Genomic DNA, 15,807 nt, shown 5'->3' with positions numbered 1-15,807 from the left:
AGTGCTTGATGCCTACCTCTTATCCAAAGAGAACTATAGACGTAAGTTTAGGGAATATCTTAAAACCAGTGCTAATACTTATCTAGAGTTCGCTAATAATAAGAAATGGTATTTCATGAAGTGGCTGGAAGCAGCACAAGCCTCCTCATTTACAGAGCTCATTGTTACAACCCTGGGTTCTTAATTGGAAATCAGAGGTCAAGTTGAGTTCTTAGATTAATATTAGAGCCTTAATTGATAGGATTAGATTATATAAGAGGGATATTTAATTAACAACATATTTTATACATATCAAGGGACCCGGATTCTTGTGCTTTTGTTTACGTCTTCCTTGCCAGACGTAGAAATAATCGTGTTGCTCAGAGCTAGAATACTCTTGTATTAATTGTATTAATATAATATAGAACTAGATATTAGCTATTCTTAGAATTATTAAAGTAACTACTAATGAATGTCTGTGAAGACTTGTAATGATTGTGGCGGTACGATCAGTTGGTATTGTCCCGGCAGCGATCTTGAGAGCACTCCCCAGAGGGCCGATTCGTTCTTCTCTGGCTGGTTCTCCGTGCGGTCACACACGACCTTGTGGGATCTGTTCCTCACCTCTCCTCCTCCTCCTCTCTTCTCTCTCCTTAACCCTTAAACTGCGCAACGCGCCTCCGTGTATTTGTATTTTTCACGTTCCATTCAAAACTCCCGCGGCTACATGGGGTTCACATCAGCTTCCTCAGGGCTCTTGTAAACAGACGCCATCTTTAAAAAAAATCGTGGTCCACATTGCCGGGTGTGGGAGCCACAGTAATGTGTGAGCAACCAAGGCTGGCACTCGCAGCATGAGCGCACAGCACTGCTGTTCAGCATGTGACCACAGCATCACCTAATAATGTCAAAATATATATATAACTTGTATTATTTAACTATGATAGTGTTATATTAGAGCCTGAGTGTGATAATGACTGGGTACAATGTTCAAATATCAGTGATTCAATGCTGTTCACGATGTTCACAGCGCTAGCCACAGCACCACAGCATTATTTCGTCCATCTAGGAATCTTCAAATGATTTCTTAGGTTCCTTTTCAAAATAAACGTGTGGTCAATTATTCATTTACAGGAATTAGTGACCAGGATTGTGGTTATAATTAGCGTTGTGCGTAGTATTGTGGAAGGAGGAATTTTGATGAGGGAGGCAGCCACTCTTGTTTTGCTCACCATACTAGCTTAGTGGTTCGCTATGGGCAACACATATGTACATGGGTATATATAGTGTGTGTATATAGCGTAAGAACAGCAACAGGAGAATGTTGAGAGGAGCTATTTTGGTGAGGGAGGTGACGTAATCGTAGCGACGTCTGCTGTGTGATTTTTCATGCAGTGTATGATGGCCACTGTACTGTTTGGACACAATACCGGCTTACTTGCATAGTTCTGGTAAATAAAACATGTAGATAGGTATATAGAACATGTGTAATAAGAACTATAACAATATGGTGGGAGGAGCTATGTTGGCGAGTAAAATGTTGGAGTGAGGGAGACTGGCTGGGTGTGGCTGCTCTCACTCAAGGTGTTCTGAATGTGTTCATGGCTAAATGCTCCTATTGGCCCATACGAGGCAGCTGCTATTGGCCCATACGAGGCAGCTGCTATTGGCCCATACGAGGCAGCTGCTATTGGCCCATACGAGGCAGCTGCTATTGGCCCATACGAGGCAGCTGCTATTGGCCCATACGAGGCAGCTGCTGTTGGCCCGTACGAGGCAGCGGCTGTTGGCACATACGAAGCAGCTGCTATTGGCCCATACGAGGCAGCTGCTATTGGCCCATACGAGGCAGCTGCTGTTGGCCCATACGGGGCAGCTCCTATTGGCCCATACGGGGCAGCTCCTATTGGCCCATACGAGGCAGCTGCTATTGGTCCATACGGGGCAGCTGCTATTGGCCCATACGAGGCAGCTGCTATTGGCCCATACGAGGCCGCTGCTATTGGCCCATACGAGGCAGCTGCTGTTGGCCCATACGAGGCAGCGGCTGTTGGCACATACGAGGCAGCTGCTATTGGCCCATACGAGGCAGCTGCTATTGGCCCATACGAGGAAGCTGCTATTGGCCCATACGAGGCAGCTGCTATTGGCCCATACGAAGCAGCTGCTATTGGCCCATACGGGGCAGCTGCTATTGGCCCCATACGGGGCAGCTGCTATTGGCCCATACGAGGCAGCTGCTATTGGCCCATACGGGGCAGCTGCTATTGGCCCATACGGGGCAGCCCCTATTGGCGCATACGGGGCAGCTGCTATTGGCCCATACAGGGCAGCTCCTATTGGCCCATACGGGGCAGCTCCTATTGGCGCATACGGGGCAGCTGCTATTGGCCCATACGGGGCAGCTGCTATTGGCCCATACGGGGCAGCTGCTATTGGCCCATACGGGGCAGCTGCTATTGGCCCATACGGGGCAGCTGCTATTGGCCCATACGGGGCAGCTGATATTGGCCCATACGAGGCAGCTCCTATTGGCCCATACGGGGCAGCTCCTATTGGCCCATACGGGGCAGCTGCTATTGGCCCATACGGGGCAGCTCCTATTGGCCCATACGGGGCAGCTCCTATTGGCCCATACGGGGCAGCTGCTATTGGCCCATACGAGGCAGCTGATATTGGCCCATACGAGGCAGCTCCTATTGGCCCATACGAGGCAGCTGCTATTGGCCCATACGGGGCAGCTGCTATTGGCCCATACGAGGCAGCTGATATTGGCCCATACGAGGCAGCTGATATTGGCCCATACGAGGCAGCTGCTATTGGCCCATACGAGGCAGCTGCTATTGGCCCATACGGGGCAGCTGCTATTGGCCCATACGAGGCAGCTGATATTGGCCCATACGAGGCAGCTGCTATTGGCCCATACGAGGCAGCTGCTATTGGCCCATACGGGGCAGCTGCTATTGGCCCATACGAGGCAGCTGATATTGGCCCATACGAGGCAGCTGATATTGGCCCATACGAGGCAGCTGCTATTGGCCCATACGAAGCAGCAGCTACGCGGTGTTTTGAATGTGTTGATGGTGAATATATATAGTGTGTGACAGTGTACAGTGTGTAAATAGATTGTATATATACACAAATTAGCATGATACATAGTAAATATGTGCTGCATATGTGTACACAAGTTTTATGCACATAACACAGTGTCTACGGACAGTACGGATGTTGTACTGCGATATTATAGTGTACGTGTTCATTATACATTGGATTGTTCATTATACATTGGATTGGCACATAAAAACAATGAAAATGTATTTGGAAAGGTGCGCAAAAAATGAACGAAAATATATTTGCTGCAACTCGCGCGCCCCGCCCCGAGCGCCCCACCGCCCCCGAGAGCTTACGGCACGGGCGCACGGGGAATGATGACGTCACGCCCCAACTTCCGGACCCCATAGCAGCCAAAGTAAGTACAATTTCGACTTTTTTTTTACATACCCATACTGAGGGAAGGGTTTTTGACACTTTAAAAAGAAAAAAGATTTTTTTCCAGGGAATTTATTTCCTGTGCACTGCGGGGGTGTCACATTTGGAGGCAACGCAGTTATGGGGTTAACCTGTGTAATAAGCTAAGTATCTATTTCATGTGTATTAGTATTAGTGCCACCGAGTTCTAGGTTATTTAGTGGTGACTTCTTAAGCCAGTGTTTGACCCGCAAACATTACTCTGGGATGGCTTAAGGTGACTGACCACATGTCCCTTATTTACAGTGATACCTACATGTGTGTTCTAGTATTCTTTCAAGGAAAGTAGCCTTTACCCTAGTTGCAGTTTGTAAGCCATGTCTCCTGCTTATGTGGATTCAAGGAGTTTAACGTAAGGTCGAGTGGTAAAGTAATTTATGGTAATTTGTGTATGGGGGTTATTAGAGGGTTTAATATATAAGTATTAGAGTTTAGGAGTATCCTTTCATCCTGTTTGGAGTGGAGTAGGTAATTAACGTCTAGATTGCAGAACTTCATTTAGGACAAGTATCATTTGTTGGGAATTGTTTCCCTGGGGGCTGGGGCCTTGCCTAACTCTCACTATTTAAGGAACTCCTTGACTTTAACTATTGGCCCTCACAGAGCAACCAGCTGCCCCCCCCCTTCCCCCATAACAAGTGGTTGGCCTGTCCAGGATACTTACATTTCTTTATAAATTGTAAAAATTTAAGTTTTTGAGTGCCAGAACTAAAAAACCAGCTTTGAATTTAATGAAACACCATTTTCTGGGTGAGTCTCGGAGGCTCCCCAGAGCTTACTAGGTGGATTTGCTAATGTCAGACTTTGGCATCAGTCATGTGTATTGAGTTCTTATGGGTCTACCGGGGACCACGAGCCAGAACCTGGCCCCCTCTAGAGAGGCAAGAGGGAGCAATGACCTATAGAAACCCCCGTGTACTGTAATTGGAAGCATTCTATATCTGCCATTGACCGAGTTAGGCACCCGGAAAGGTAGGCGTCCCAAAACAAACCCCTATTCTGGTGAAAATTGCAACCAAAAGCCGAACGAGTGGATAGAACTCCCCAAGCAAAAACGAGCATACTAGTATGACGTCATCTGTCGTCGCATCGCTGTCTGCGCAGCCCCTCTCTCCCCGGGAGGAGGAAGGGGCAGCCGTCTAGCAGATGACATCTGACTGCCAGCACATCAGTTCAAGAACTGGGGAGGTGGGCTACCAGCTCATCTGAACCAGCTCCCCCCCCCCTCCTTTATGGGGGGAGGGGGCAGTAGTGATAACGAGCAGGAGTGGTAGTTGGATGAAATGTTGCTTTTTTGTTTTCTTTCTGTTGAGTTCATTTGCTCTTTTCGGATGTAGGTCACAATTTTCACCAGATTGCGGTCTGTTTTGTTTTCCCTATTTTCTGGCTGCATTTCTCGGTCGATGCCAATTATGACACGCTTTAAATGTAAAGTACTCATACGCCATTGCTCACTGCACCTCTCTGAGGGGGCTAGGTTCTGGCTTGTGGTCCCCAGTAGACAAAAGAATTCCTGTGACTGATGACCCCAAACTAATATAGCTGGGAGGGTGGGAGCTCCCCCAAAAAAATACTTATATTAATGTGTCTATGATTATATTACAGCTTTGAAAAAACCAGCGTTGAATGTAATGAAACGCCATTTTCTGGGTGAGACCCCAGAGGCTCCCGGAGCTTACTAGGCTGATATGCTAATGTCAGACTTTGGCATCAGTCATGTGTATGGAGTTCTGTGGGCCTAACGGGGATCACGAGCCAGAACTTGGCCCCCTCAGAGATTCATGGGGAAGCAATGGCCTATAGAAACCCCCGTCTGGTTGGAAGCATTCTATGTCTGCCATTGACCGGGTCAGGCACCCAGAAAGGTAAGCATTCCAAAACAAACCCCTATTCTGGTGAAAATATTGCAACCAAAAACTGAACAAGTGGATAGACCTCCCCTAAAAGAAAAGAAAACTAGCAAACGAGCATGACGTCACACGTCACCGCACTGCTGTCTGCGCAGCTCCCCTCCTCCTCGGGAGGGAGAAGGGAGAGTCCCAGACCCCCTACGCCGGCTATCCAACTGTCAGTTCTGAGGCTGGATATCAAAATACGTGAAAACCACCAACCGGAGGGAAGGAGGGATGTCGGGGAGCCTCCGGGTCTCACCCAGAAAATGGCATTTCCTTACATTCAATGCTGGTTTTCTGGGGGGAGCCCCTTCGGCTTCCTGGAGCTAACTACCCACAGAGGAAAAACATAAAGACTTACCCGGGAGGCGGTCGCTGCTCACTCCTCAACTCGAAGTCGAGACAAGTGGCTGCAGCCTCCAATCCAAAGCGACACAGGCCCAATTAGGCCTAGAAATGTTCACTAGGTAATGAGCAGCCAGGACCCTATTCGACTGCCTAAAGCCCTGAGCCCGAATGTCAGCCCAGGACATGTTACCAAAGACGGCAGGAAGAGCAGCAAACTTACGAACATTATGGGCACAGGGATAGACAGCAAACTGGCTATCCTTAACTCTGCGGATAACCTGGGAGACCCGCACCCGTGAACTGGGAAGAAGGGAAACCGGATCAACCCAAAGCGCGTCCCCGGACACAGAAGCCGTGGTGCGCAAATAATGGGGGGAGAGCCGCAACCTGACATAAAACATGATGCACCCCCGGCCTGACCAACCAAGCATCAACAACCCAGGGACCCCTCCAGAAAGCAGCAGTCTCACTCTTTGCCAGAAAAGAAGGAGATGGCCGCAAATGAACAAAACCATCACGAAAACCGAAGGAGCAGAAACCCCTGCGCCGGAGGAGAGCATGACGCTCCCCGACCCAACTCCCAGAGGCCAACGCCAACAGGAAAAAGAGCCTTGGAGAAACAATCCTGAACAGAAGGGGCCACAACAAACCGAGGAGAAGATAAGAGAGCACACTGTCCAAACACCAGGACGGCTCAGGTGGCGCATGAGGAGGCCGGAAGTGAAACAATGCACGAGACAGCTTGCGAAATGGTACAGAAGTAACATCAATACCGAAAGCAAGCTGAAGCGCCTCCACCAGCGCCGCACGATACGAGGCGACAGTGTTTGGCATAAGGTGAAGATCCTGGAACAATCAAGAGAGAAAGGACAACACCACCCTCACAGAAAGCAAAGTACAACGACGAAGACACAAGAAGAAACAGAAGGACCGCCAGGAAACTTTATACTGCCGCCGAGAAGAAGTCTGCAGGTGGGACAATAACAAGGAAGCCACCTGATCACTATAAAGATTATGATAAACTTGAGTCAGAAATACCATACACGAAGACTCGAGGAGAAGATCAAACCAGTCACGTGACGTTCCGGCCCGCTCTGTTGGAAGAGGTGGAGCTGTGGGAAAACCTCCAGGTTCGGACACCGAGCAAGCAGCGCCTGAAACCATGGCTGGGCCGGCCACCACAAGGCCAAAAGGACAACTCTCTCTTGGTTAGTCTCCAAGCAAGTCAAGACCTGGAGCAACAGCTGAACCGGGGAAAAGAGGTACAGGAACCCCCACCTCGACCAGTCCTGCCGAAAGGCATTGACCCCGACGGCCTTGCAGTCGGGGAAGGGCGCCACATACAGGGAAAGGCGCCGCAACCATTCCGACGCAAAGAGGTCCACCTCAGAGCGACCGAACGTCTGACAAAGCCAGCTGAAGGAGTCGGCGTCGACCGTCCATCCGGGGACAGGGGAACAAAACGAGTCAGGTCATCTGCCAAGACGTTGGACACTCCCCGCACGTGAACTGCCAGGAGAGCCCAACCCCAAGAACTCAGCAGACGAGTCACCCGAAGCGACCAGTGCCAAAGAGCCAAGGACCGCATCAAACCCTATCCCAGTTCAAACCATGAACCACAGGGAAGCAATCCGAATGGAGCAGGATCGTCGACCCACGGGCGAACTGAACCCTCCGAAGAGCAAACCACACAGCTGAGAACTCTCGCACCGTGCTGTGGGCTCGACGGAAGGACAGACCCCACCGCCCCTGGCCGGCCTGGTAAGCAATGGTCACAAAGCCACAGCCGAGAGACGACGTGTCCGTGAACACATCGAGCGAGGGCTCGGGTAGGCGCCAAGGCACTGAACCCCGAAAAACCTAAAGAGGGCGCCGGCGACGCAGCAGCTGATGCAAGGCCCCCGGGGTCCGAACCCAACAATTGCGAGAGAGGCGGAAGGGACGTTCCCGAAGGAACCAGAACAGCCGATGAAGCCAATCCAACCCGGCAGGTAGACCAACATCGCGAAGTTCAGGCTCCCGCACAGACCCTCAAGCAACCGCCGGGTGACCCCAAGAAACAGGCACAAGTGGGATCGCAGCCGCAGGAGAGACTCCGGAGGGACAGACAAGGAAGCGGTCCAAGAGTCCCACACAAGGCCCAGCCATGTCAGAACCTGGGAGGAAACCAGATGGGACTTCCTCCAATTCATCAAGAACTCCAACCCTATGAGCTGGGAAAGCACCAAATCCCTGGCTAGCAGACAACTGGACAGGCTGGGAGCCCAAACCAACCAGTCGTTGAGGTAGGCCAACACCCGAACACCTAAGAGATGCAGACGGGCCACAACGACCTGCGTAAGGCATGTGAACACACGAGGTGCCAGGTTCAACCCAAATGGGAGACAACGAAAGCAGTAACCCTGATGCCCCACAACAAAACCGAGCCACTCCCTGAACCCCGGATGAATCAGGACGTGCCAATAAGCATCCCGGAGGTCCAGGGACACCATCCAAGCGTCCGACTCCAACAGGAGACGAACCTGGGACAGCGTGGTCATCCAAAAAGAGGGGCAATGAACCCAGGGGTTCAGATGAGACAAGTCCAGAATGAACTTCAGGTCCACACAGTCCCGTTTCGGTACTGGGAACATACAGGAAACCCATCTGAGAGACGTTGTCGTTTCAACCACTCCCAAGCGAACCCACTCCAAGATGACCCGACAGAGCACAGGGAAAGAGGCCAGCCCCGCCAGCCCCGAACCTTCCGAAGGAGGAGGGGCCACCCAACGCCACCGCAGGCCGAGATAAACGACCAGAAACACCCACAAATCGTGTGACCAAGTGCGAGCGAACAGCGCAAGCCTCCCCCCCCAACCCATTTGCCCCGTCAATGGGGCGAACCGCGAAAAAGCCGCCACCCCTTACGAGACCCAGAACCTCACATAGAGCGACCACCGCACAGATCAGACGAAGGCTGGACCGAAGGCAGGATCGAAGGTGAGGTTGAACCCCAACCCGGCACCAGTGGCCTATCACGACGAGAGGAACCCCGAGTCCTGGCACGACCCCTCCGGGAAGGGCCACCCTCCAGACCCCCGGAGAAGCAACAAGTCAGACGTAGGCCGACAAGTAGCCGAAGCAGCCTGAATATACTGCGCCACGGCAGAATCCTCAAAAAGCAGAGGACAAAAAGGTGAAGACATCCTAACAGCCAGGGCCCAGGCCAATTCCAGAGAGGAGGATTCTGCCGAAGCAGCCTGAATATACTGCGCCACGGCAGAATCCTCAAAAAGCAGAGGACAAAAAGATGAAGACATCCTAAAAGTCAGAGCCCAGGCCGATTCCAGGGAAGAGGCAAGCACCACCTCCTGAGACGTGAGCCGGGAAGCATAGAACAGGAAAACCGCATCCTGCAGGATCGGCGCAAACAACATCAGCAAGGCAGCCGACAAGCGGGCCGCCGAGCCCAAGACACCGGAACCAGGGAAAGCCCCGAGCGCACCCACATCCTCCGCAAGCCAGTCCAAAGACAGCTCCAGGAGGGAAAAAAGATGCATTCCGAAACCAAACAGCAAAGGGCGTGCAAGTCCTCAGCAACCTACGCAGTCAAGAGGAAGGAAACCTGTACATGGAGCTGCACTACACCCACATCCCAGGGAAGGGCAGGGGCAAACAAGCACTCATGAAGGTGCACCAGGTCGCCCCCAGGAAAACCTGAACTACCATCGCAGCCTCGCTCCACTCAAGCATGCAGGAACGGCAGAAAGAATGCCAAGCCTCCAAGGCAAAGACAGGACAGTTCGCCAGCCAGGATGAATCCAGAACCTCGTAGCGGACCCAGAAAGGGAAACAAGATCCAAACCTGAACGAAGAAGGATCCATCACCGAGGCATAATCCAGGTCACGGGCAAGAGCTACGAGGAGAGGTTAGAAGCATTAAATATGCCAAAACTAGAAGACAGAAGAAAAAGAGGTGATATGATCACTACGTACAAAATAGTAACAGGAATTGATAAAATCGACAGGGAAGACTTCCTGAGACCTGGAACTTCAAGAACAAGAGGCCATAGATTTAAACTAGCTAAACACAGATGCCGAAGAAATATAAGAAAATTCACCTTCGCAAATAGAGTGGTAGACGGTTGGAACAAGTTAAGTGAGAAGGTGGTGGAGGCCAAGACCGTCAGTAGTTTCAAAGCGTTATATGACAAAGAGTGCTGGGAAGACGGGACACCACGAGCGTAGCTCTCATCCTGTAACTACACTTAGGTAATTACACTTAGGTAATTACAGGATGTAAGCCGCTAGAGCTGCCCGCACCGCAGGAGGTTGGATGCGAGAAGCCAAAAACCTCCGGAAGGACGGAACGACTGCACCCGGGGGAGACACGGAACCGAACCCGGGGAGGGGTAGACACCAAATCCAATTCGTACGCAGAGGGTTATCTTGAGATGATTTCGGGGCTTTTAGTGTCCCCGCGGCCCGGTCCTCGACCAGGCCTCCACCCCCAGGAAGCAGCCCATGACAGCTGACTAACACCCAGGTACCTATTTTACTGCTAGGTAACAGGGGCATAGGATGAAAGAAACTCTGCCCATTGTTTCTCGCCGGCGCCCGGGATCGAACCCGGGACCACAGGATCACAAGTTCAGCGTGCTGTCCGCTCGGCCGACCAGCTCCCAGGGGAAAAAGAGAACCCCCACCCCTTGTAATAACAAGCCTCGCTCAGAGGGCACCCAGACGGGATCCAGTAGGGCCCAAGGCCCCCAAGTCAGCCCCTCCCCCGCCCCGGGATCCTCCTCTGCAGGACCCCGGGGCTGAGTCATCTCCCAAGGCAACGGCCTCAAAAGACAAGGCCGGCGCGGCCGCGTAAGCCGAACAGAAGGGGGGTCCACTGGTCAGACCCTGTGGCTTCAGCAGGGAGACTAGACTCAAATGCCTCCGTCACCACACCAGAAAGACCATCTAAACCCTGCTCCGGTTCCGAAACCCTCAGACATTTCGGGGCTGGAAGCATGGGGGGGGGGGAGGACGAAGGACGAGGGGGGGTGGACTGAACCAAGTTCGAAGCGACCCCCACCCTCAAGTCCGGGTCCCTATAAGCAAAACGGGGCAGCCTCGGGGAATCCGGGTGAGCAGCCAACGAAGCACGTTGCAATAACCTAAAACGCGCATGCAATGCCTGCGCCGCCTGTTCCCTCATAAGATCATCACTAGACTGGGCAAATTGAGTCACGTGCAAGGAGCAGAACTCACAGGACTCAGGATCGAAAGTGTCACCGACTCAACAGGCAGCGTGATGGAGGCAAAAACACTGAGGGTCACCCTGAGACAAGGGAACAAAACAACCCTCAAACTCACACGAAGCGATGGGGTACTCAAGGGTCACATCCATCAAACCCCAGTACCCTCCTTAGGTTTTCCAGGGCCCTGAGCACTTAACGAGACTCACGCCCAGGTAACCCCAGGCAGGGTACTGCTAACCGGCGCCCAAAACTACCAAGCAAACACACTAAAGCTGCACCCCAGGGACGTGTACACTCACGAGGACCTAGCAGGGGGCACCACTAGAGAATTGTAAGAAGTCAAGTGGGCAATAAGCAGGGCAGATCCCCCCCCCCCCCCCCCGCAAGGCAAAAACAAAAACAAAAAGAAAGCCCTGCAAGAGGACAGCGTACCCTAGAGGACCAGAACCGGTCGCTATAATAGGTGTAAATAAGCTGCGCAGCACCCCACGCCCCCAACCAGTGCAAACTGCCTCTTACCCTAAGGCAAACAAGGGAGACAAAACACCCAAGTACCCAAAGGGTAGCTGAAAAACCAAACAGTAAAATGGACCAGCAGAGGCAGGACCCAAAGAACTTGTGGAAGGTAACCCCGAGCTCCAAGGGCAGTATTTACAGGGCACCTAGGAAAGGGAACCCTAGGCGCATGCAGCCCGAGTACTGGAGAATAACTCCTGGCTCTCACACCCCTAGAAGACAGCCACCACACTCAAAGCACCGTACCAAAATAATGTCTGGAGCCAAAGCACACAACTGGAGCCTCTAGCATCAGCTTAAGAACTGACAGGTGGATAGCCGGTGTAGGGGGTCTGGGGCTCCCCCTTCCCCCTCCCGGGAAGGGGGGAGCTGCGCAGACAGTGGCACGGCAAAGTGTGACGTCATGCTCGTTTGCTTGTTTTCTTTTCGGGGAGTTCTTTCCACTTGTTCGGTTTTTGGTAGCAAAATTTTCATCAGAATAGGGGTTTGTATTGGAATGCTTACCTTTCTGGGTGCCTGACCCGGTCGATGGCAGACATAGAATGCTTCCAATCACACGGGTTTCTATAAGCCATTGCTCCCTATGCCTCTCTGAGGGGGCCCAAAGAACTCCATACACATGACTGATGTCAAAGTCTGACATTAGCATATCAGCCTAGTAAGCTCCGAGGAGCCGAAGGGGCTCCCCCCAGAAAATATATATTTAAAATCTTTTAGGCATACCTGAAAACTTTTGTTGCTGTCAATCCAGAATGACTTTTGAAATAAAAACCAGGGTTTCCTCTTGGTTCCATATTCACCTGAAAAATAAAATATCCAAAATTATAATACACTGTGTCTTCGATTAAACAAAGTATGTGGGCAAGGCAAATTCTTTCCATCTACCCATCAGCCCCCCAGGCTACCCCTCCCCCCCAAGAAGTAAACAAATAAAAACAAATATGGCCTATATCCACTATAATGCATATAAAGGTTTCTTATTTACCTTATCAGGACAGTAGAACATAAGAACATAAGAATGAAGCTAACTGCAGAAGGCCTAATTGGCCCATAAGAGGTAGCTCCTATTTATATCCACCCAATATCATTCATATATATGTCTAACCTACATTTGAAACAATCAAAGGACCCTACTTCTATTATGAAATGAGGTAATTGGTTCCACAAATCAACAACCCTGTTATGAAACCAGTATTTACCCAGGTCTTTCTCTAAACTTATCTAATTTCTGTGGGGAGCCTTTACGGCTCCCTGGAGCTTATCAGGCTAATGTATGTTATATTAGACCGGGACATTAGCTAAGGAGTTCAGACCTACCAGGGACCAGCACCAGAACCTGGCCCCTTCAGAGAGGTTTCAGGGAGCTATGGCCCTGGAAAACCCCCTTGTGGTTGTTGTTTTTTTTATCTGCCATCGACCGGGGTTAGGCACCCAGAAAGGTAGGCATAACAAAACAAACCCCACATCGTAAAAAACTAAAACAAAAAACTGAACAGAGAGGTAGAAACTCCCTACAATCCCAAGGAAATGAGCAAACAAGCAAACATCACACTTTACTGCTGTGCCGATCGTCCGTGCAGCCCTCCAACCCGCCCCCCCCCCGAGAGGGGAATGGGGGAGCCCCGGACCGACCGCGCCGGCTGCCAAGCTTCAGTTCGTAAGCTAATGTCAACCGGGATAGACGCTTCTCTGGCCTCATTTTCCTAGGTGGTGTTTGCCTTGTGTGGCGTTCACTGCCGTGTGTTGTGTTGTGTGGTGGCCAGTACCACCTCATCAGTGCAGGGGCTGTATGTGCTTAGTGGCTGACTTCCCTAAGCGCCCTGTGAGTACTGCCCCTGCATAACAGGGTTATCTTCCCTGAGGCGTTCGGGAACCATTCCCGTAGAGGTTCTTGCTGCTCGGCATTTGACTCGCCCTTGGGGCCAGCTGGGGCTTGGGGCCCTTGTTGGGCCCTAGGTAGGGACTGGTATTGTGCTGGTTAGGGCGTCGAGGTGTTGCGCAGCCTGCCACCTAAACGGCGACCAGTTCTTGTTGCCTCTGGAGATGGTGTACTTTTGCGGGGGGTTTCTTTTGTTTTTATTTTTATGCCTGGTGGGGGTCTGCCTAGTGTGGCTATAGTTCAACTGGTAGTGTTTGGTGGCCCTCTGCTGGGCCCCCGTGATTGTACACGTCGCAGGGGTTTTCAGTGCTATCCTCTACCTCTTGTTATTTTGGGTTTCTTAACTGGTTAGCAACACCTTGCCCGGGCTTCCCGTAGCAGTCAGCCTATGGACCCTGGAAACCCCTGTCTGGGCTCGGTAGACCATTGAATGTGTCTTCTGGGTTGCAACCCATCTTGTACGGGATCGTTGGTTGCTGTTCCCTTGTCTCCGGGTGACAGTCGCCACTTTTACCTCCGTCATGCTGCCTGTTGGGTCACTGACACCTTGACCCAGAGTCTTGCGAGAGATTCTCTGCTTGTTCTCCAGTACTCTCCTGATGTTATTACTGTTCAGAGTACAGGCGGCATCCATGTTGCAAGCTAGGTTAGGTAGCTGCAACATGCTAGGTTGGTTTCCCACTCGGATGCCCTGAGGCCGCCCCGTTTTGGTTAAGTGCTGTTTGCCCCTTTCCCTCCCTGTTCCCGGCTCCTGACCGTCTGCGGGTTTCGGGGTCGGGGCGGGGTTTTGTTGGGGTCGAGATTCGGGCGGTTTTCGGGGGCTGCCCAGTTTGAGTTTTGGGACGGAGGTTTTCAAGCCTGTTCCTCCTGCCAAGGTTTCTGGATCTTACCAGCGGCCCTTTCTTGCTGCCTTTCCCATGGACTCTTCCTTTTCTTTAAGGACGGAGGGCTTGGAGGACGGCTCTGCCCCGGGGCCTCTGTTGCTGGTTTCCGGGGCTGTGGGGGATGGCTGCTAGCAGTTCTGGGGCGGTTTGCCCTTGCCTGGGTTTTCTGCTTTTGGGCGGAGTTTTTCGCCCATCCAGTCTGCTTGCTTCCCACTTTTGCTGGCATGTTTTTGTATCTTTAGCGTCGGTCACAGCCCTCCGTTCTGAAGGCCATTTTCTTCTGCCGGTTTCCCGGCGGTGCCACCAGGGCGGCATTGCGGTTTGTTTACATGCGCCTGGGTGTGCGAGCGAGCTTCTTGGGTGAGTTTTCACCTTTTTTCAGGGGTTTTATTCTCCTATTGTCGTTTCTTTGCTTTTCTGGTGTTTTCTGCCCGTTTCCTGTTCCTCTGGGAACGTTTGGGTGTTGATTTTACACAAGGTTTTCCCATTTTGTCTGTTTTGGGTCTGGGCCCTAGGGTTTGGGCTCAGAGTCCCTGGCTGTTATGCTTGCTCCCACACCTTGTCCCTCGGTTTTCGGTCTGTTATGACAGTTTCCCTGGGGATTCTGTCTGGGGGCTGTGCTTTGCCTTTCTGTGGTGTTTCTCCGCCAGAAAATGTGGTGGTTTGGGCTCCCCCTGGTTCGATTCCGGGTTCCATTGGGTTCTTTGGTTTCGTTCCGGAGGTTTCTTCCTCTTGGGCCCCCTTTGTGGGTTCAGGGGGCTTTGTTTCCTCGTGTGTGACCCGGTTCTGCCATCTGGAGTTCTGGGATCTTCCTGGCTTGCAGACTGATCTTTTTGGGTCTTGGCACATGTTGTGGTCGTGCTGGGATTTTGTGGTTTTGTTGTCGAGGTGGGCCTTTTGATGCAGTTTTGTGCCTTCTTTGCCTGGCCATCGTGGTGCTCTCTGCCCACTGGTCGGCGGCTTGTACTTTTCTTTTGAAGTGTACTCACCTAGTTGTGTTTGCGGGGGTTGAGCTCTGGCTCTTTGGTCCCGCCTCTCAACCGTCAATCAACAGGTGTACAGATTCCTGAGCCTATCGGGCTCTGTCATATCTACACTTGAAACTGTGTATGGAGTCAGCCTCCACCACATCACCCCCTAATGCATTCCATTTGTCAACCACTCTGACACTAAAAAAGTTCTTTCTAATATCTCTGTGGCTCATTTGGGCACTCAGTTTCCACCTGTGTCCCCTTGTGTGTGTTCCCCTTGTGTTAAATAGACTGTCTTTATCTACCCTATCAATCCCCTTCAGAATCTTGAATGTGGTGATCATGTCCCCCCCTAACTCTTCTGTCTTCCAGCGAAGTGAGGTTTAATTCCCGTAGTCTCTCCTCGTAGCTCATACCTCTCAGCTCAGGTACTAGTCTGGTGGCAAACCTTTGAACCTTTTCCAGTTTAGTCTTATCCTTGACTAGATATGGACTCCATGCTGGGGCTGCATACTCCAGGATTGGCCTGACATATGTGGTATACAAAGTTTTGAATGATTCTTTACACAAGTTTCTGAATGC

At 51.6% G+C, this 15,807-nt stretch overlaps 1 protein-coding gene across 1 annotated transcript in view; it reads right to left on the bottom strand.

Annotated features, from left to right (window-relative positions):
• LOC123773774 (cholesterol transporter ABCA5) overlaps positions 1-15,807 on the bottom strand; it is a 567,017-nt gene that overhangs the window by 336,029 nt on the left and 215,181 nt on the right. Inside the window, exon 11 of the mRNA XM_045767705.2 lies at positions 12,215-12,291. Coding sequence (XP_045623661.1) covers positions 12,215-12,291 — 77 coding nt within the window. The remainder of the gene's footprint in view (positions 1-12,214; positions 12,292-15,807) is intronic.

The sequence above is a fragment of the Procambarus clarkii genome, chromosome 72 (genome assembly GCF_040958095.1).
Source record: "Procambarus clarkii isolate CNS0578487 chromosome 72, FALCON_Pclarkii_2.0, whole genome shotgun sequence".
NCBI lineage: Eukaryota > Metazoa > Arthropoda > Malacostraca > Decapoda > Cambaridae > Procambarus > Procambarus clarkii.
Note: the sequence above shows the minus strand (reverse complement) of the source record. Positions and strands in the feature narration are given on the sequence as shown.